Raw genomic sequence first — 23179 nt, forward strand, 5'->3', positions numbered from 1 at the left:
ATAAGAGAACTTACATCCTACATTGGCAAAGTAAAATTTAATGTAGAAAATATGGTACAAATATCATTAAAACAATTTCCTAGTGTATTAGATATGTGGTATGTCTAATAATTGCTCACAATCAAAGTGTCATGAAAGATGTTTTCTGTCGGTACACAGCAGCGAGGGATTAGGCTGCTCCGCCTCCTCTCAATGGGTGTTCATAATCCCATTAACGCTTAGGTATATTATACAATAAAGCGGACATACAATACGAAACCCCGGACTGAAATTTTTCAATGGTCCCCCTTCTTCAGATTTCGGGAAAATTTTGACATTTTCGAAACTTAACTAAATACATTTTCTTGTGGATTTCGAGCCCAAGAACTCATTTTCGGTCTCGATTCTTTGATAACTGCAACCGTTTTTCCCGAATCGACCGTTAAAATATCGAAATTATTAGAAATTTTCAAAAATTCGCATTTGGTCCCGATTTTTTCGAAAATGTTGCTCCGTGACCATCAACACACTATATTTTCGGAATCAGCATGTCGAGATCTACGTTCCTGAATTTTTTCGCAATTTTTAGACAACTTTTTTAAAATTGAAATTTTTTAATGGTCCCCCCTTCTTCAACTTTCGGAAAAATGTTTACATTTTCAAAACTTAACTAAATACATTTTCTTGTATATTTCGAGCTCTAGAACTCAATTCCTGCCTCGGTTCTTTGATAACTGCTACCGTTTTTCCAGAATCGACAGTTGAAATATCGAAAATTTTGGAAATTTTCAAAAATTCGCATTTCGTACCGATTCTTTCGAAAATGTTGCTCCGTGACCATCAACACGCTATATTTTTGGAATCAGCATGTCGAGATCTACGTTCCTGAATTTTTTCGCAATTTTTAGACAACTTTTTTAAAATTGAAATTTTTTAATGGTCCCCCCTTCTTCAAATTTCGGAAAAATTTTGACATTTTCGAAACTTAACTAAATACATTTTCTTGTATATTTCGAGCTCTAGAACTCAATTCCTGCCTCGGTTCTTTGATAACTGCTACCGTTTTTCCAGAATCGACAGTTGAAATATCGAAAATTTTGGAAATTTTCAAAAATTCGCATTTCGTACCGATTCTTTCGAAAATGTTGCTCCGTGACCATCAACACGCTATATTTTTGGAATCAGCATGTCGAGATCTACGTTCCTGAATTTTTTCGCAATTTTTAGACAACTTTTTTAAAATTGAAATTTTTTAATGGTCCCCCCTTCTTCAAATTTCGGAAAAATTTTGACATTTTCGAAACTTAACTAAATACATTTTCTTGTATATTTAGAGCTCTAGAACTCAATTCCGGCCTCGGTTCTTTGATAACTGCAACCGTTTTTCTAGAATGGACAGTTGAAATATCGAAATTTTGGAAATTTTCAAAAATACGCAATTCGTACCGATTCTTTCGAAAATGTTGCTCCGTGACCATCAACACGCTATATTTTTGGAATCAGCATGTCGAGATCTACGTTCCTGAATTTTTTCGCAATTTTTAGACAACTTTTTCAAAATTGAAATTTTTTAATGGTCCGATAATTTAAGATCGATTTTGGCAAATAACATACCCTTGAAGAAAATAGAGGGCGGGTGGGTGGGGATAGTGCCTGCTAAAATCTGTTTTATCTTACTAGCTACTAGCCCCGCCCACCCCCTCTTACGTTTCTTAGAGGATAAGTCATTTGCCAAAGTCAGTTTTATCAATCAGGATATGTCTGCCCGCCCCCCCGCCCTCTCTTCTCGTAGAGGGAATCTCATTTGCCAAAATCAGCCTTATCTAGGCAGCTATTAGCCCCCCACCCACCCGCTCTTTTCTTAGAGGGTATGTCATTTCCAAAATCAGTTTTACCTTAGCATCTACTAACTAGGATACGACTGATTTTGGCAAATGACATACCTTCCAAGAAAACAGAGGGTGGGCGGGCGGGCTTAGTACCTGATAATTAAAGATCGATTTTGGCAAATGACATACCCTTGAGGAAAATAGAGGGCGGGTGGGCGGTCATAGTGTCTGATAATTTAAGATCGATTTTGGCAAATGACATACCCTCGAAGAAAATAGAGGGCGGGTGGGCGGGGATAGTGCCTGCTAAAATCTGTTTTATCTTACTAGCTACTAGCTCCGCCCACCCCCTCTCATGTTTCTTAGAGGATAAGTCATTTGCCAAAGTCAGTTTTATCAATCAGGATTTATCTGCCCGCCCACCCGCCCTCTCTTCTCTTAGAGGGTTTCTCATTTGCCAAAATCAGTCTTATCTTGGCAGCTGTTAGCCCCCCGCCCACCCGCTCTTTTCTTATACGGTATGTCATTGCCAAAATGAGTTTTACCTTAGCATCTATTAGCTAGGATACGACTGATTTTGGCAAATGAGGTACCTTCCAAGAAAGGAGAGGGTGGGTGGGTGGGCTTAGTACTTGTTAATTTAAGATCGATTTTGGCAAATGACATACCCTTGAGGAAAATCGAGGGCGGGTGGGTGGGCTTAGTATCTGATAATTTAAGATCGATTTTGGCAAATGACATACCCCCGAAGAAAATAGAGGGCGGGTTGGCTAGGATAGTACCTACTAAAATCTGTTTTATCTTATTAGCTACTGGCCCCGCCCACCCCCTCACACGTTTCTTAGAGGATAAGTTATTTGCCAAAGTCAATTTTATCAAACAGGATTTATCTGCCCGCCCACCCGCCCTCTATTTTCTTCAAGGGTATGTTATTTGCCAAAATCGATCTTAAATTATCAGATACTAAGCCCCTTCTTCAAATTTCGGAAAAATTTTGACATTTTCGAAACTTAACTAAATACATTTTCTTGTATATTTCGAGCTCTAGAACTCAATTCCGGCCTCGGTTCTTTGATAACTGCTACCGTTTTTCCAGAATCGACAGCTGAAATATCGAAATTTTGGAAATATTCAAAAATTCGCATTTTGTACCAATTGTTTCGAAAATGTTGCTCCGTGACCATCACGCTACATTCTTGGAATCAGCATGTCAGGAACTACGTCCCTGAATTTTTTCTCAATTTTTAGACAACTTTTTTAAAATTACAATTTTTCCAATGGTCCCCCCTTCTTCAAATTTCGGAAAAATTTTGACATTTTCGAAACTTAACTAAACGCATTTTCTTGTAGATTTCGAGCTCTAGAACTCACTTCCGCCCTCGTTTCTTTGATAACTGCAACCGTTCTTCCGCAATCGACCGTTGAAATATCGAAATTTTTAGAAATTCTCAAAAATTCGCATTTCGTGCCGATTCTTTCGAAAATGTTGCTCCGTGACCATCAACACGCTATATTGTTGCAATCAGCATGTCCAGATCTACATCCCTGAATTTTTTCGCAATTTTTAGACAACTTTTTTAAAAGTGAAAATTTTTGATGATCAAATTCTTCAAATTTCGGTCAAATTTTGACATTTTCGAAATTCAACTAAATACATTTTCTTGTTGATTTTGAGCTCTAGAACTCAATTCCGCTATCGTTTCTTTGATAAGTACAACCGTTTTTACAGAATCGTCCGTCAAAATATCGAAATTTTTAGAAATTTTCAAAAATGTGCATTTCATAGCGATTCTTTCGAAAATGTTACTCCGTGACCATCAATACACCATATTTTTGGAATCAGCATGTCGAAATCTACGTCCCTGAATTTTTTCACAATTTCTAGACAACTTTTTTAAAACTGAAAATTTTTCCAATGGTCCCACCTTCTTCAAATTTCGGCCACATTTTGACAATTTCGAAACTTAACTAAATACATTTTCTTGTAGATTTTGATCTCTAGTACTCACTTCGGGCCTCGTTTCTTCGATAACTGCAACCGTTTTTCCGGAATCGACCGTTGAAATATCGAAATTTTGGAAATTTTTAAAAATTCGCATTTCGTACGAATTCTTTCGAAAATGTTGCTCCGTGACCATCAACACACTATATTTTTGGAATCAGCATGTCGAGATCTACGTCCCTGAATTTTTTCACAATTTTTAGACAACTTTTTTAAAATTGAAATTTTTCCAATGGTCCCCCCTTCTTCAAATTTCGGCCTAATTTTGACATTTTCGAAAATTAACTAAACACATCGAGCTCTAGAACTCACTTCCGGCCTCGTTTCTTTGATAACTGCAACCGTTTTTCCAGAATCGACCGTTGAAATATCGAAATTTTTAGAAATTTTAAAAAATTTGCATTTCATACCGATTCTAACGAAAATTTTGTTCCGTGACCATAAACATTCTACATTTTTGGAATCAGCAAGTCGAGATCTACATCCCTACATTTTTTCACAATTTTTAGACAACGTTTTTAAAAGTGAAATTTTTCCAATGGTCCCCCCTTCTTCAAATTTCGGCCAATTTTTGAAATTTTCGACACTTAACTAAATGCACTTTCTTATAGATTTCGAGCTCTAGAACTCAATTCCGGCCTCGTTCCTTTGATAACTGTAACCATTTTTCCAGAATCGACCGTTGATATATAAAAATTTTAGAAATTTTCAAAAATTCTCATTTCGTACCGATTCTTTCGAAAATGTTGCTCCGTGACCATAAACATTCCACATTTTTGGAATCAACAAATCGAAATCTACATCCCTGAATTTTTTCAGAATTTTTAGACAACTTTTTTAAAAGTGAAATTTTTCCAATGGTCCCCCCTTCTTCAAATTTCAGCAAATTTTTGATCTTTTCGAAACTTAACCAAATACATTTTCTTATACATTTAGAGCTCTAGAACTCACTTCCGGCCTCGTGTCTTTGATAACTGCAACCGTCTTTCCAGAATCGACCGTTGAAATATCGAAATTTTTAGAAATTCAAAAAAATTCGCAATTCATATCGATTCTAACGAAAATTTTGGTCCATGACCATAAACATTCTACATTTTTGGAATCAGCAAGTCGAAATCTACATTCATGAATTTTTTCAGAATTTTTTGGCAACTTTTTTAAAAGTGAATTTTTTCCAATGGTCCCCACTTCTTCAAATTTCTACCTAATTTTGACATCTTCGAAACTCAACTAAATACATTTTCTTGTAGATTACGAACTCTAGAACTCACTTCCGGCCTCCTTTCTTTGATAACTGCAACCGTTTTTCTGCAATCGACCGTTGAAATATCGAAATTTTAGAAATTTTCAAAAATTCGCATTTCGTGCCGATTCTTTCGAAAATATTGCTCCGTGACCACCAACACGCTATATTTTTGGAATCAGCATGTCGATATGTACGTCCCTGAATTTTTTCGCAATTTTTTGACAACTTTTTTAAAATTGAAATTTTTCCAATGGTCCCCACTTCTTCAAATTTCGGCCTAATTTTGACATTTTCGAAACTTAACTAAACACATTTTCTTATAGATTTCGAGCTCTAGAACTCACTTCCGGCCTCGTTTCTTTGATAACTGCAACCGTTTTTCCAGAATCGACCGTTGTTGAAATATCGAAATTTTTAGAAATTTTAAAAAATTTGCATTTCATACCGATTCTAACGAAAATTTTGTTCCGTGACCATAAACATTCTACATTTTTGGAATCAGCAAGTCGAGATCTACATCCCTGAATTTTTTCTGAATTTTTAGACAACGTTTTTAAAAGTGAAATTTTTCCAATGGTCCCCCCTTCTTCAAATTTCGGCCAATTTTTGAAATTTTCGACACTTAACTAAATGCACTTTCTTATAGATTTCGAGCTCTAGAACTCAATTCCGCCCTCGTTCCTTTGATAACTGAAACCGTTTTTCCAGAATCGACCGTTGATATATGAAAATTTTAGAAATTTTCAAAAATTCTCATTTCGTACCGATTCTTTCGAAAATGTTGCTCCGTGACCATAAACATTCTACATTTTTGGAATCAACAAATCGAAATCTACATCCGCGAATTTTTTCAGAATTTTTAGACAACGTTTTTAAAAGTGAAATTTTTCCAATGGTCTTCTTCAAATTTCAGCAAATTTTTGATGTTTTCGAAACTTAACCAAATACATTTTCTTGTACATTTAGAGCTCTAGAACTCATTTCCGGCCTCGTGTCTTTGATAACTGCAATCGTCTTCCCAGAATCGACCGTTGAAATATCGAAACTTTTAGAAATTTAAAAAAATTCGCATTTCATATCGATTCTAACGAAAATTTTGGTCCATGACCATAAACATTCTACATTTTTCGAATCAGCAACTCGAAATCTACATTCATGAATTTTTTCAGAATTTTTAGACAACTTTTTTAAAAGTGAAATTTTTCCAATGGTCCCCCCTTCTTCAATTTTCGGCCAAAATTTGACATTTTCGAAACTTAACTAAATACATTTTCTTGTAGATTACGAACTCTAGAACTCACTTCCGGCCTCCTTTCTTTGATAACTGCAACGGTTTTTCCAGAATCGGCCTTTGAAATATCGAAATTGTTAGAAATTTAAAAAAATTCGCATCTCGAATCGATTCTTTCGAAAATGTTGCTACATGACCATCAATAGGCTATATTTTTGGAATCAACATGTCGAGATCTACGTCCCTGAATTTTTGCGCAATTTTTTAGACAAATTTTTTAAAAGTGAAGTTTTTCCAATGGTCTATCTTCTTCAAATTTCGGCCAATTTTTGAAATTTTCGACACTTAACCAAATACATTTTCTTGTAGATTTCGAGCTCTAGAACTCACTTTGGGCATCGTTTCTTTGACAACTGCAACCGTTTTTCCGGAATCGACCGTTGAAATATCGAAATTTTTAGAAATTTTCAAAAATTCGCATTTCGTACCGATTCTGTCGAAAAAGTTGCTTCGTAATAAGTCAACATGCTATATTTTTGGAACCAGGATGTCGAAATCTACGTCCCTGAATTTTTTCACAATTTTTAGACAACTTTTTTATAAGTTATATCGACAATACTTTTACGCGCGAGAGTACGTCTGAGAACATATCAATCAGTCTTACTTCACAACGTAGTAACCGTATCCGTTTTATGTGACGTCTTAAGCCACATTTTACTGTTGTTTGACGAACACATTAACTAGCATGATTAGATTAAGTGGCACTTTCTTTCGAAATATTTTTGTTCTGGCCAATTTAATTTATTCGAGTGGACGAGTAAGTTCGTTTTCTGAATTTGTTGGTGACTATAATTCTTTAGTGTTATGTCGAAAGAGAGACGAAAGGCGTTTCATAGTTGACGGTAGTATGAAATTAAACACTCATAAACCGGTGGTAAAGTGGCCTCCTTTTTCCTCGAGATAATACGTGCCAAAGTTTTGGTCTCTGCCAGGACTAATCTCGAACTTGAGTTGATAAATGATGTAATATGTTGTTGATTTTAGGCTAGATGGTCCCGAAATGTAAGTCAGGCCGTGTGTGTAGATCGTTACGTCACAAAGTCAATTAGTGTTTTGGTGTTTTAGTGTGGTGTGGGTAGACAGTCTATCGAGACAGTCAACAGCCGACGTTAAATGGATTAACTACATAAAAGTGTAGGTAATGATAATTAAAGAAACCGTGGCGCGTGGATCTCAGATGTTGTCATACAATAACTCCGAACCGAGTAAAAAGCAATTTCACTAAAACCCAAGGGTGTAAGCTCAACCGGACCACTCAGAGCTCTCACCGAGTTCACTTGTAATTGTTGGTGAGACAGCGGAATGCAAGTGGTGCAGTCGTGGTTTCAATACAAGTATGTATATCAAGTTCTCACTATTGTACCTGAGCCCGTGCACCCCATTCCGGACATTATACATGCAAATCGCCGCCTGCACTAGTCGTTTTCAAGCGACAAGTCCTTATTATTATTAGCGATGAGAGGCTTGCTTGCTTGCTAGGGTGGCTCTGTTTCGGACGGTGCGCGCTGCTAAATCTCAATCTGCAAATGGCAGCTCACAAAACCCACTCGGGCTATTGACAGTTGATGAGCCAACAGCGACCACCAAAAAATCACCCCAAAGTAACTCGTTACTCGCAATGTTGCTTATTTAATCAATACGGACCATCAAATTAAAAATATCTTCAATCAAAACGTCAAGTTAGACAGGGACAACACCACCGGCAAATGCATTATTTCTAGTATTTTTAGCATTTCTACATTATTGGCTTCTCTAAACCAACGCCTACAGTTAGCTCACCAAAATTTAATTATGCACTCAAACATTTCATGTCGTTCATTTTCAAACATCAATTATTTGGACAATGTCTCATTATTTAATTGATCTTCAATATTTCCGACACTTTCTATCTTTGTCTAACTCATTGATACAGACATCAAAATAAAACTCACATGTATAACACTATACACATATGACATTCGAGAAAACAATCAAATTCCATCAAACGAGACATCTAAAAGTGTACAACACAGGAATTAAGTCATCCTCGCAAAATTTAGACCAAAATGTTTGTTGCTTTTGAATGTAACAAGCTACTTTTACACGAATTTTCTCTGCCTATTCCACCAAATTTTCTCTGATATCATGATTTTTAAATGATCTTCAGTTCTCTATTTATCACAAACACCCTTTGAGGTCAAAGAACAACGCTAGAGCTTTCCCTGTATTTGATAAATTCTGATTTGCTACGTGGTTCAATATGTAAACGTTATCCGTCCGCCTCTCTACAACTGCCTGAGAGTCTGTTAATAACCCTTTTACTTTACATTTTCTCATCAGTCTTTGCTAAATTATTTCATGGATAACGCGTAGGAGAAATATAAACCTAAAATCCTAACTCAAAACGATATAAACTTTTTGCTTCCAACATGTATACGTTCTTGCATATTTTGATAGGATCACTAGTAATTTAGGTCTTTTACTAAGACAAGAAAAATTTATATGAATTTTATTGAAATTATGATAACCCCTATAAGTTAAAAAATATATAAGTGATACACAAGAGTCTCTTATTTTATCAAATTTACTTTCATACTACAGCAAAACCTCCCTTAACGGACACCTCTACATAGCGGACACCTCTAGTCAAGAGACAATTTTTAAGAAACCGAGAGTGTACTCTATTTTTGTACTCAATGTGTTGATGTATCAATTAAAAAAATATAAGATCGCAGTAACTATGAAAAAAAATTCAACAAAAAAGAGAGACCACAAATATTGATTTTGTTGCAACTATAAGGTGAGAAATAGACTTAGCGCAGTAATTAATAATCTTTCAATACACCAGCGACCTGAGCAGTCGAACTAAATTATTCATCATTCGACTGTATTAATTCCTTTCACGACGTAACACGATTATTAATTAATTAAATAATACACGTATTAAATACGAATACTAGTTAGTGCATTTCGGTATTCGCATTTTCTGTATCGAGTTGTCATTACGGCATTACGAATCACTCTCTTAATCCTAGAGAACCCGTGTCCTCATTACTGTAATGATCCGAGCACGTGTTTGAAAACTGGTGCCCGAGCACCAGTCGTTCTCTACTCAGCAAGTACATTTTCAATTTCAATAATAAAACGGCACAGTTCTATGTAAATTTGGTTTATTACTTAATAAATGCTCCTGAAATGCTTATTTAAATTGATAATTTAAGCCCACATATGATACAATTTGCTCGAAATTACATTAACGAACAACATTTTAATTTTTACGTTTTACACAGTCAGTAATTGAGATATAATTCCATTATTTTATCGACTATAGTGTCGGTGTTTAATTATTTATAAATAAATAAAAAGGAATTCAATAATTCGTTAGTCGCTTTGTTTTGAAAACAAAATTTCGTTGCAGCACTAAATATGAAAATATGAACCCACTGTGTTCTCAGAATTTTAGAAAATTAATGAAGCGTTTCTTGGATGATCGATACAATAAACGAGTTCATGCATTCATTTAAGCAATTTTGTAACATAGAAGGAAATTGCTCCATCATAAGCGATATCACTTCCCTGAATATGCTGTTCATTAGAAAGTTGTTTAATCTGTTTGATGACGTTATCAATTTTTGATACGACTGTGTAAGAAATAAATAAATTACTCCAAGTTATAATTTTAGTTCTTTGCGTTTTGCTCAGTGCCAATAAATGCTCTCTTACCAATAAAATGTTTCTATCACTTTGAACATCGCAGAATTGACACACGAATCCTTTTTTGGCGCTCTGCGTCCGCTATGCAACTGTCAAAAAACAACGCTACTACAAAAATGTCTCTAAAAGCATGTATAGTTCGTAGTTACCTTTGAAGTTTGATACTCGTTAACTTTGTCGCGTGTGTTATAAAACGCATACGTATACTTTCAAATGTCATTGTATTTCAAATGTATGTTGTGCCGGTTGGATAGTTTTATATTCAGTTTACAAAACTGCGATTTTAACAGAGTGTGTCGTACAATTAAAATAAAAATTAACCTTTGCATTATTTATTTCATTGTCATTTGATTACAAAGAACGTCGTTAATAACTGATGTTTCGGAAATCTATAGACGGGACACCGGTGCATGACATCCCCGCTTGTATTTTGCTGATGTTTAGTTAATGGTGATCAGAGCTGAATTTAGTGTATGAACGGAGAAAACAAATATCATTACTTGAATAGGCAAATACGGGAAAATCTATTCACTGACAGCATCTTAGTTTCACCTGTCGAGACTAAGTTTACTTATTCAAATCGTCATTACTTGTGAGAGTTAATGTAGTTTGGCGTTAGTGCGTCAGACCGACAATAACGCTCCTTGGATGCATTATTTCCTTCAGTGAATTTACATTATTTGATTTTATTAAATTTATTTTACTATACCAAAATAACACCATTAAAAAACACACCAGCTCTGAAAATCAGGCAATGCCCCAAATAAACGTTCAAAACGTAAGATCCTAGTGTGACCCGAATTGACCCGTGTGTCTTCTACTTTTTACTTTGCGAACGTAAGCTCAGAAAGCATCGTAATAGGACAAGAAGTGCGAAAAAATAGGCATCCCGGTTCCATATGTCTGTCTGTCTGTCCGTCCGTCTTCTGTGTCGATTTTTGTTAGACAGATAATCTCCGAAACTACCCAACCGATTATGGTCAAACTTTATATGTGTTATGAGTATCGTTAACCTAACTCTGTCTAATAATCCCCACCTGCAATGTGACGACGTCACCTCAACATTGAAAATATTCAAATTTTTGGAAAAAAATCAAAATTTTTAATTTGGAAACTGCAAAACCGATTGCTCCTAAATCTTGAATGTAGAGCTATTTTGGCGAAACTGTGAAAATTGCTGTATTTCAATTAGCGATTTTGGCAAAACGATAAAAAGGAAGCCGAAAATAACTTCTGGATATCGAAATCTACAAGAAAATGTCTTCAAGTAATTTTCGGATATACTTGTAGTTGAAAAGTGGTCGAAAACAACAAAAGTGCCAAAATCAGTCTTATCTTATCAAATACTAGCCCCGCCCGCCCACCCTCCATTTTTTAGGGGATATGTCATTTGCCAAAATCACTTTTATCTTAGCAAGTACTAGCCCCACCCACCCACCCTCTGTTTTCTTGGAAGGTATGTCATTTGCCAAAATCAGCCTTATCTTAGCAAGTGAAAACCCCCCTCTTCTCATTCTAACGACTAATTTTATTTCTGTTCAGTATAAGATCATTCATTTCAATCAGATTGGATAAAATCACTCACTGAAAAAGAGACAGGGTGGGTGGGCGGGGCTAAGTGTGGTCCTCTGTTGAGTGGGAGTGGAAACTAATAAGTACATAACAGAATCTAGGATGTGAAAAAAGTAAAAAAAATGCTAATCGTAACTTTATTGGTTATACTTTTTACTAGAAAATTTATTGCTTATTTCTGCATCTGACCTGACTTGACTTAACGTATTCAAACCTGTCGTAACTTCTCTATTGTAACAAATATTTTTTTTATATTTCTGTAATTTCATAAAAACTACAAAGTACATTCTTGAAACAATTGTATTGTTACGAAATAAATCCACATACCTGCCCGCTACGACGCCCACGGGCTCTAATATATATGGCGACGTTGACTCATTGTCGATGACGGCGGCCGGAGAAGAGCCTGGAAGCGGTGACAGAGACCTTCGAGAAGGACCGCACGCCAGTCGAGTCCAACGAGTGTCGAGAGAACCCAGTGAAGTTACGCCGGAATTATTTTGTACTTACTCGCTCTGTAATGTCGTGTAAATTCGAGTTATTAAGAAATAAACTGTTAAATTTTACCCACGCCGATTTTATTCTCCCGCTAAACGTAACAGTATTTTGTGAAACAAAAATTAATAGTAATTTTCTTTTTTATCTAGAAAATTTTTTAGAGCGAGCTATTTTGACGAAACTGTAAAAATTGCTGTATTTCAGTTAGGGATTTTGGAAACGCGGTAGGAATTTTCGAACAAACCAGGCCGAAAATGCCGTCACCTAGTCTTCAAAAATAGTGGAAAAATTGTCGAAAATGTCAAAAATCAGTTTTATCTTATGAAATACTAGCCCCGCCCACCCACCCTCTGCTTTCTTGGAAGCCATGTCATTTGCCAAAATCAGTCTTATCTTAGCAAGTACTAGCCCCGCCCACCCACCCTCTCTCCTTTTAGTGATTGATTTTATCCGATCTGAATGAACTGAATGATCTTATACTGAACAGAAATAAAATTAGTCGTTAGAATGAGAAGAGGGGGTGGGCGGAGCTAGTACTTACTAAGATAAGACTGATTTTGGCAGATGACTTTCTTTCCAAGAAAATAGAGGGCGGGTGGGCGGGGTTAGTATTTGCAAGATAAGACTGATTTTGGCAAATGACATACCTTGTAAGAACATACAGGGTGGGTGGGCGGGGCTAGTATTTCATCAGATAGGACTGATTTTGGCAATTTTCACACTGTCTTGTAGATTTCGATATCCAGAAGTCTTATCTTAGCAAGTACTAGCCCCGCCCACCCACCCTATCTCTTTTTAGTGATTGATTTTATCCGATCTGAATGAAATGAATGATCTTATACTGAACAGAAATAAAATTAGTCGTTAGAATGAGAAGAGGGGGGTGGGCGGAGCTAGTACTTACTAAGATAAGACTGATTTTGGCACATGACTTTCTTTCCAAGGAAATAGAGGGCGGGTGGGCGGGGTTAGTATTTGCTAAGATAAGACTGATTTTGGCAGATGACATACCTTGTAAGAAAATACAGGGTGGGTGGGCGGGGCTAGTATTTCATCAGATAGGACTGATTTTGGCAATTTTCACACTTTCTTGTAGATTTCGATATCCAGAACTCATTTTCGGTTTCGTTTCTTCGAAAATTCCTACCGTTTTTCCAAAATCGCTAATTAGAATATAGCAGTTTTACAGTTTCGTCAAAATAGTTTTGTACGTAAATAAAAAATTGAAATTATTATTAATTTTTGTTTCATAAAATGCATTTATTTTAAGAATGTACTTTTGGTTTTTAGGTAGGACAGGTCAGGTGACGTTACGTCGAAATCCATGTCCCTGAATTTTTCGAAAATTCTTCGATTACTCAAACTGTTTTTCTAGAATCGCCCAATAAAAAATCAAATTTTTCATAAATATCAGAAATTTCGAATTTCGTTACGAATATTTTCAAGATAGTGCCGCGTGCCCATAAACAGGCTATATTTTTAGAATCAGCACGTCAGGACCTGTATCCCTGAATTGTTTAAGAATTTTTAAACAACTTTTTCAAAAATGAAATTTGTCTGTGTGTTATTTCAGTCTTATCTTAGCTAGTCGTAAAAAAATTGATGACGTCATCCCAAAATTTTGCCGAATAAATTCTACCTAAAATGTGTGAAATACGAGGAATCTATAATTGTGCTTTATGCAATACATTCATGTTTTTTAGAACTGCTTATACAGGGCGACTCAAAAATATTGTTGAATGAGTCAACTTATTTTTAACAGCACTTTTTTCGTATATATTGTAATATTTTGCACTTGGTGTCTATAGGAAGTTTTTTTTACTACGCTATAAACTGTATAATTATAATCGTCAATGTTAATACAAGATGCATCACATAACGAACCCTGAATGGAATAAATCCGTAAATGTTTGTTTTTGGCAAACGCAGATTGAACGCGGTCATTATTGAAAATCGTCGCTGTCCAAACATGATGTAATGTACATGAAAACCCTGATCCTGTGTAATCTGCATGTTGACAATATAATTGTTCACAATCGCATTGACACCAGAGCTCTGACGTGACTGACAACGTCCTCTAGATTCCATAGGAAAAAATGTAGATTGTAAGCTTAATGAAATGTTTAATTGTAAGTAACGATTTTAATCGCAGGACGTTAATGCAAAAAAGAAAGAAAGGGAAAAATTGAGGCGAGAGCTTAAAGGGAGAGTCGTGAATGGGCTAGAGCGTTCCAGTTTGATCGTAGGTAATAAACGGAAAACAGCATCAGGGCGAGGACTATGCAGATATCGTAATATAATTACGAACGCGTGAAATTGTAACATAGGTGTAAGCAACGCCATTTAATACTGGGTAGTATGTGGCGTTGCAGAGTACAAACCGCACACAGTATAAATGTGACCGAAATGGAATTTAATTATTGTGTAATGCATTTATGCAGGGTGCATAGAGGCATAGAGCATCGGTGACGCCTGCGGCCCGGGCTATGAGCGCTGATCCGGACTGCTCTTGAGGACGATCATATTCAATCTAAGCTCGTTAATTAAGTATACCGAGAGCGTAAATGGGCCAAAACCCGTTGCGATGCCGAACACGTAGTGAAATTGTGATTCTGAGGTGGTTAGTTAATTATTCAGGCCGGCGAAACAAAAGCGCTGAACAGCCTACACGAACCAGAAAATTAAAACAAATAATTTACGCGGATAATATGGATAATTCCGGCGTCTATTGCTGCTGATAACTGACCTTCGAACTGAAACATCAAAAGCATGTGCACTAGGAGTGTCGCAGTCGTCGGAAGGGTTTGCAGGATATGCATGGTTGCACGATCTCAATCCACCCCGGCTATTTGGCCGCTGACTCCCATGGCCCTGCAACAGACAGTAACTTCGGTCAGGTCTGCACTTCTCCAATGAAGCTGCTCTCTTATCAACAACCTCAAACGGAATACACAATTCAGACCACTCTTTACGTGTTTTATAGGCATGTATTAGCATGCGAACTCTTCGCTATCACAAAAAGACTTCTCTTCAAAATACATATGTAATAAATCAAATGCTTGCGGAATCGACCGTTCAACAATGCTTTTGGGTCTTGATAGATCTTTAACTCTCTCAAGGAACCGCACAGGCCTCGACTCCGACAAAAATCCAAACATATCAACTTTAAAATTTCCTACACTTAAAACCTAACCGTCGCAAAAAACCCACAAAACATCTATCTGCATGCCTATTTATAAAAAAATATTAACTTAAGTGACCAAACTTATCACAAATAAAACACAAAATAAACTATCACAACAACAACATTACAACACCAACGTCGCAAATAATTTGTTGTCTTTGTTTCATGCGTTCATTCTCTCTCTCTCTCGCCATCTCCGTCAGATTTTTTATATTGCCTCCTCGCAAAATGTACTCCCGTTATTTTCATTTGTTAAAAATTAAAAATATTAACACTGATTTGTGATTTTAATTACAGGAGAATAAGATTTTTTCGAAAAAAATAACTTTTACTGTATCTCATTTCCGCCAAAAAACGTGGACAATGCTTCTTGGATAATAACTAGGATTATGTAAACTGAAAATATTTTTCATAAATAATAAATGATATTGATTTTTAAAAATACTTACAAAATTTGACGAAAATTTAAAAAAATTATGCTAGTAAATTGCTTTTTTACTTCCTGAACGTAAACTAAGGAAGTATTGTAATTGAGTCCATTGGATGACCGGCTACTTTTCTCGACGTTTCATGATCCTTAGAGCACGAAAACATGGGTCTCCCATTTTCGTCTGTCTGGCTGTCTCTCTGTCTGTCTGTCTGTCCGTCTGTCTTTAAAACTACTTAACTGATTGCTGTCAAATTTTGTACGTGTATTAAGAATATGGTGTAGATGGTAAACGCTAACCAAAAGGTGGATAATGATCCCTACTAACAATAGAATGACGTCATCACCAAAATTTACATTAGTAAATATTATTTAAATTCTACATTTTTTCCTATTGGTTATCTACTTTAAATATATTTCATATTGTCCACACTTGTGCGAACCGCGGGATGTTTTTACGCCACTAGTTTTTACTTTGTAGAGGATTTCACAAAAATCGCAAACTCAAATTTTATAGCGAGATGTGTCGAACTACACTTCAAGGTGGAACGAAATTCTGTCCAAATAATTTTCGCAAACAATTTTTTAAGAATGTAAAACCTTCTCGCTGGTCCCAACAATTCTTTTTTTAAAGGGAAACCTAGACCCAAACCGACAATAAATATATCTTCTTCTAAAGTCCACATTTTTCCATAACCTTTATTATTTAAAGAAATAAACGTTAAAATTGTATTCAAAATTTGACAACTAATTGAAAAATTAATAAATTAATTTAGAAGAAAGTCAAATAGTCCACTAGATGTACATCATTTATTAATACTGTTACGATGATTAGTAATTAAAATCGACGTGCGTAAAACTCAACAATTTATTTCTTAGTAATTCGAATTCTCACGACTAATTACACAGCGATTATTATGGATAAAATAATTCCGGCGCAACTTGTCTGGACTCTGTCTAGACTGAACTGGCTGAATGATAATCGTTCCTCTCGATGCATCGAGAACGCCGCTTCGAGGTTTTTCTGGATCCCGCAATCCAAACTTCCGGTAACCCGCTGAAGTATTTGTCAAGATAAGACTTGATATGGCAAATGACGTATCTTCTAACAAACTAAAGGGTGGGGGAGAGTCAAGTACTAGCTAAAATAAGATTGAACAATATTAAGACTACTCACTCGAATGAAGAAGGGGTGGGTGGGCGGGGCTAATACTTACTAAAATAAGACTTGATATGGCAAATGACAGTGATCCCTGAGATTCTTTCTTAACACTACTTCAAAAACCAGACACACGAGAGGTCCCCGAGATTCTTTAAGACTATTTTAAAAACAAAATAAAAGAGGTCCCAGAGATTCTTTCACATTACTTCAAAGAAAAAGTGGTCAAAAGAACTTCCCTCGCACCAAAGTACAATAAAAAATATGCAGCATTTTGGAAAAAAAAACATTTGGGTCTCCCGAGAAGAAAAGAAGAACTTTACCCCGCCCACCCACCCCGTCCCTATTTCAGTGATACTTTTTTTATGTGGTCAGAATGAAGGGTGGATCTTACACTGCTAAGGTAAGACTGATTTTGGCAAATCACATACCTTCCAAGAAAAGAAAGGGTGGGCGGGCGGGGCTAGTACTTGTCAAGATAAGACTTGATGTGGCGAATGGCATACCCTCTAACAAACTAAAGGGTGGAGGGGGGAGTCAGGTACTTGCTAATATGAGATTGAACAATATTAAGATTAGTCACTCGAATGAAGAAAGGGTGGGTGGGCGGGGTAGTGCTTCCTAAGATAAGGCTTGATATAGCAAATGACAGTGGTCCCCGACATTTTTTAAGACTACTTTAGAAACAATACAAAAGAGGTCCCAGAGATTTTTTCAAATTAGTTAAAAAAAAATTGGTCGAAAATTGTTTCAAAAAAAAGAAAAAACTACATTTGAGTTCCCCGAGAAGAGAAGCACCTTAACCCGCCCACCCACCCGATCCCCATTTCAGTGATACTTTTTATGTGGTCAGAATGAAGGGTGGACCTTACACTGCTAAGTTAAGACTGATTTTGGCAAATCACATACCTTCCAAGAAAATAAAGGGTGGGTGGGCGGGGCTAGTACTTGTCAAGATAAGACTTGATATGGCAAATAACTTTTTAACAAAATAAATGATGGGTGAGAGGGACTAGTAGGTACTTGCTAAGATAAAATTGAACAATATTAAGACTAGTCACTCGAATGAAGAAGGTGTGGGTGGGCGGGGCTTGTACTTACTAAGATAAGACTTGATATGGCAAATGACACACCCTCTAAGAACATAAAAGATGGGAGGAGGGGCTGGTAGGTACTTGCTACGATAGGATTGAAAAATATTAAGATTAGTCACTGGAATGAAGAAGGTGGGGTGGGCGGGGCTATTGCTTTGTCGTAAGACTAGAAATATTGGTCGAAAGTTTTTACATAGAACTTCCCTCGCACTTAAATTCTGAAGACTTTGTGGAACGCCGTCCGGCGATCGTCACCGATGATGACTCACCCATCATTATCGCGAGTACTAGAAAACTCACGACGATCCATAGGCGTAACAACGTAGGTACAGATTCTTCATTGACCGTATTTCTTCGCACAAATTCTTAATAACCCAATATTGAAGGAATTAAAGTGGAGCTCTGTGTGACATCATTAGTGGCGTGTAACAGTCATCACAACTAATAAATTGTTTTTATCAGCAAATATTACTATAGCAATATATGTAGAAACACACACATAAAATGCGCTTAACGGATTAGTAAATATCAAAGTGACGCATAATTGTTGGTTTATTTCCTGCTGCGTCGTAATTGTAAATACTATTGAACAAAAAATATTCAGCAGTTATGGCTTTTGATAAATCCATAACCATAAACTTTATTCTACAATTTATCACCAGCAAAAGTTTAAAAAATACTCCCTTTGTTCTCGTAGTTTTCTACCGCGCTGTAAGAAAAACGCTTTCTAAAATTCCACAGCTTAACTTACACGAGGTAACACTGTCATAAGCACATTAATAACAATTCTAAAGCGACATTTATCAGAGTACAGCAAACAAAACTTCAGCACACTTTGATCTCAAATTATTAGTTTGATCATACGGCATAATACGAACCCTAATTTGCTTACTCAAACACAGTGCGTGAGACTGAGTTGACAGTTTGGGATTTCAGAAAATACGCATATCCTTTTAATAAAGTATTCCACATGGAATGTAGCTCCCATTTTGATTCACTCAAGATCACTGTGGACATTTACTGTTGTCTGCGGACAGTGAAGCGACATTTAATAGCCACTGGGCTAAAAAATAGACGAAAATCGGTAGAGTAATACAATACTTTACCTCGTTATTTGCAAGATTATGCAGCAACGATAATTGGTGAAAGGGAAAACCGACACCTTCTTGGAAATTTAGTTATAAGTGTGATGAAGATAATACGTAACGTAAGGGCAAAGATAGAAGTTGTACAATATTGATTCTGCGGTAAAACTGTATTAACGTCGTCTTGAAAGAAGAGAACTAACTTAACAAGCAATAGTAGTTTAATAGCGCTTTTTATTTATAAAAAAAATATCAATTAATAATTTTCTGAATTGTGTTGCTATTTTCGTGGTTGCCCTATTTAAATAACGTCAAAAGATAAAACATAAATAAACCTAGAATGATTTATTAGCGCCACACAATACGATAAGTAGCAACGTATTCAAAATTATAAACTATTATTAAAGTGCAATTTATCAAATAATACATTCCCGGAAATAACAGGTTCTTGTATCGCTGCACTTCATAAAAAATTAAAAGTGTAAACGTGTATTAATTATATTAAAATACGAATTTAAAATCGTTATTTTGGAAATTCTTGGTGATATTTCTAAAATGTTATTGCATACAGTTTCAATAATAACTGTCTTTACAAACTGACTTAAAACCATATACATGATTGCACACCAACGTGAGCTGCTTATTCACATCAATAATCTGACTGGAGGAATGAAATACGATCTCAAGGTTACACTCATAACATCTAATATATATTAAAATATAAAATAGCCACAACAACTTTGGCGGAATTTAGTTTGTCGCTATCGTTCCTTGAATGATTAAGGATTTCCGACTAATTATATTTTTCATCGTATTTTTAACACATTCGATCGCATTATTTCACTTGCCTCTGAATAAGGCCGACCAAATGCAGCTTCTTCGGTGTTTACCACTTACAAAGCTGATGATGATTTTCCCCCAGCGTTGCGACACCAGCTCCTACTATTCCATACAAAAAGATCTCGTTGTTTTTTTCTGAATGATGTCCAAAATAGTAGTTCTATAGCGGGGCTCCTAGCTCAGTTTGACCTCATTTGACCTGAGCTAGGAGCCCCACTACTTTTTATAGAACGTTTGTCATCAGCTTGTGCTCGGTTGCCTTACCCGGAGTTCGGGGACGGTCGTGTTTTGCGCAGACTCGAGTTCCATGCCGACTACCCCCACATATAGCTTAGTAGCAGAGTATAGATTTATAAATAAGGCAATTGAGTGTAGTCAGGTTGGTTGAGCGATCGAAGGCGTTAGATTTAAGCTCTGATTCTCTAAAGAGAGCGTGGGTTCGAATCCCACACCTGACAGTTAAATGTGGTCAGGTTGACCGAGCGGTCTAAGGGAAAGTCGTTTAACGACGTTTAAGTTAATGTTCTAGAACGAAAAATTTAAAAAAGAGATTAAATTTTAGCTGGAACAGGCTGTATATACGTATATTTCGCAACTATGCATTTCTAACTGCATGAATAAACTGCGTTGGTCGGGTAATGCACGTAACAAAATACTTGTAGATGATATATTATTTATGGTTGGTGTACACAATTTGTGCCTTTTTATTTTGGTATTTTAAAAGAAGTTATAATAAAAGAGCTTTTGGTCGAAGAGTTGTGAGTGGGGAAAGAGAATTTGTTATTAACGTTCGTGCGCAAACCTGAAACTCGCTAGTTGCTTTCTGGTTAAAATGAAGTTTGTTTTTAGTCGAAATTTTATTCCGGTTTTCGAGTATTAATTCGGCCACGCCACGGTTTATATACGTAGTTCCGGTTTCAATTTGGTTCAGATCTCTGGTTAGGGGATGAATTGGACATGACGGGTCCTTCTACATGTTATGATTTAACATGAGTTAGGGGACGCATTTGATGAATCGGTGTAGGTATGAGAGTACATGAGAGCCTTTAAAGTTAGTGTCTGCGGTGTTGTTAAGTTAGAAGCTTAGAACATAACATATAGATACGTTCATGACGGAGACATCGTACAATATGAGTTATTAATTACTGACATAGCATGTCATTAAAAACGTCGGTCTGATGCGCACAGACGTATGTATACAGCAAATACTAATCGTGAAATGGATGACGAGGGTGGTAAACTAAGAACCTTTGTGCGTACAGTAACCTAGAAGCGTAACCCGAGAAGGTTATTAAAAATTTAGAAACGAAGGATGTATCTAGAGTGTCTACGGAAATAGTCAAAGACAGGAAGGTATAGAATATGAAGGAGAAGGTGTATGATTGCAGAGCGGTAACCTTTTTTATTCAAATGTTACGATGCTGCAGCGACTAGGTGAAATTGGCGTGTAATCTTGCTAGGAAGATGTAAATTAAAATCATTAAATATTTGGGGTGTTAGGCGAGGATATTAAAAAAACCAAATAAATTTGAAAATAGCATGATGTCGAGAAGAGGGTAAAAGCGCACCAAAGATAGGGTTATTTAAGAGCCAGGCAACGCTTTGTTAATTTACTTTACTGTGACATCGTGATGGAATGTCACATCACTTCTACGGAAATTGAGAAAGTATTGTAATAGGAGAGGTTGAGTGACAGGCGCGCTTCTTTATCAGCTGCACTATATTCTGGCCGGTTGACACCTTCGGAGCGCATACTAAACTTCTTTATGTTTTGGCCCGACAGTATATACCAGTCTGCATCGGCCGTCCATTCTGCCATACGTGTGATTGCCCACATACGACATTCATCGATGGCTGCTTTCTTCCGATAGGCAGAAACATGTGTCCGCATAATGCGACTTCCACGACATCCATTCAACGCCACAAATGCCCAGACTCGTCCTCGCCTTCGTCCGCGTCCTCATGCTGCCGCGCGCTGCACTTTGTTTAACAATAAGTAAAGTACTGCGTGCATATTTATGCGCTGCCTGGCTGCTGCGTCTCGGCTTTCCATTTTCTATATTTCCACTGTATGGATTTTCGTTGAAAGGGATCTCTGCACCGCCGCTGTTTTGCTGTCAGGGCCGGATCGGCGTCAAGAATCGGCCCGGGCCATAATCCTCACACCGACCCATCCCGTTACAGGTAAATAGGTGTTACAGTATCTCGGTTCAACTCCGGTAAGCTCGTAAAGAAACTTTAAAGTAACATGAAAATAAATTTGTAAATATGTAAGGATAGGATAAAATGAAATAAGATGAGTACTAGAACTAGACAGAATTTCCTCAACATTTCATAATTCAAACATGACAATGACAGTTCAACGCATGCATTAGACTCATTAATCATAACACATGATAACGTTATACCAGGTGATCATACTACTGCACACATTATGATAACCATTATTAAAACAACTAACTGCTGAAACCTAAGACACCCATATGGATTGCCTGTGGCGACGACTAACGTTAAACGACTCTCCCTTAGATCGCTCGGTCAACCTGACCACATTTAACTGTCAGGTGTGGGATTCGAACCCACGCTCTGTTTCGAGAATCAGAGCTTAAATCTAACGCCTTAGACCGCTCGACCAACCTGATTATACTCAATTGCCTTATTTATAAATCTGTACTTTCCTACTAAACTTGTGGGGACAGTCGGCATGGAAGTCGAGTCTGCCCAAAACACGACCGTCCCTGAACTCGGGGTCAGGTCAACCGAGCACAAGGCGATGACAAACGTTCGATAAAAAGTAGTGGGGCTCCTAGATCAGGTCAAATGAGGTCAAACTGAGCTAGGAGCCCCACTACATAACTACTATTTTGGACATCACTCAGAAAAAATCAACGCGATCTTTTTGACAATATTTATTAAACGGGAGTGATATACGAAAGATAGTAAGGAATAGCACAAATATATGCAGACATCAGTACACAGACCCTGAATATATAGGAGAGTTATGTAGGAGCTGGTATCACCACACTGGGGGAAAAATCATCATCAGCTTCGTAAGTGGTAAACACCGAGTAACTTTAGACAGTGTTTTCGTAACATAATGCAGTCGAATCAAAGGCAATGGCGGAGTAAATTGATCCAAATAGTACACGAAAAAGGTAAAAATGTCGCAGCTGACGGATCAAACTGGCTAACGTTCCGCTTGTACACTGTTTTCTTTTTAAAACAAGTTTGAAAGTGTTAAAGAAAGAGGGTTTTTGGATACGAAGATGCGAAAACATGT

The 23179-nt window shown here is 36.7% G+C and overlaps 1 protein-coding gene across 3 annotated transcripts in view; it reads right to left on the reverse strand.

Moving 5' to 3' along the window:
• The window catches only part of Dip-beta (Dpr-interacting protein beta), a 127464-nt gene that overhangs the window by 68848 nt on the left and 35437 nt on the right, over positions 1 to 23179 (reverse strand). For 2 of the 3 annotated variants that reach the window (XM_064072626.1, XM_064072628.1), the window contains exon 2: positions 14857 to 14981. In XM_064072626.1, the coding sequence (XP_063928696.1) occupies positions 14857 to 14929 (73 nt within the window). In that variant the 5' untranslated portion in view covers positions 14930 to 14981. Of the gene's footprint in view, positions 1 to 14856; positions 14982 to 18243; positions 18344 to 23179 lie in introns of those variants that run through there. The other variant, XM_064072627.1, reaches the window with a different exon arrangement.

This window comes from Zophobas morio, unplaced genomic scaffold (assembly GCF_036711695.1).
Source record: "Zophobas morio isolate AGI-343-1 ecotype UQ-CSIRO unplaced genomic scaffold, CSIRO_AGI_Zmor_V1 ptg000044l, whole genome shotgun sequence".
Classification (NCBI taxonomy): Eukaryota; Metazoa; Arthropoda; class Insecta; order Coleoptera; family Tenebrionidae; genus Zophobas; species Zophobas morio.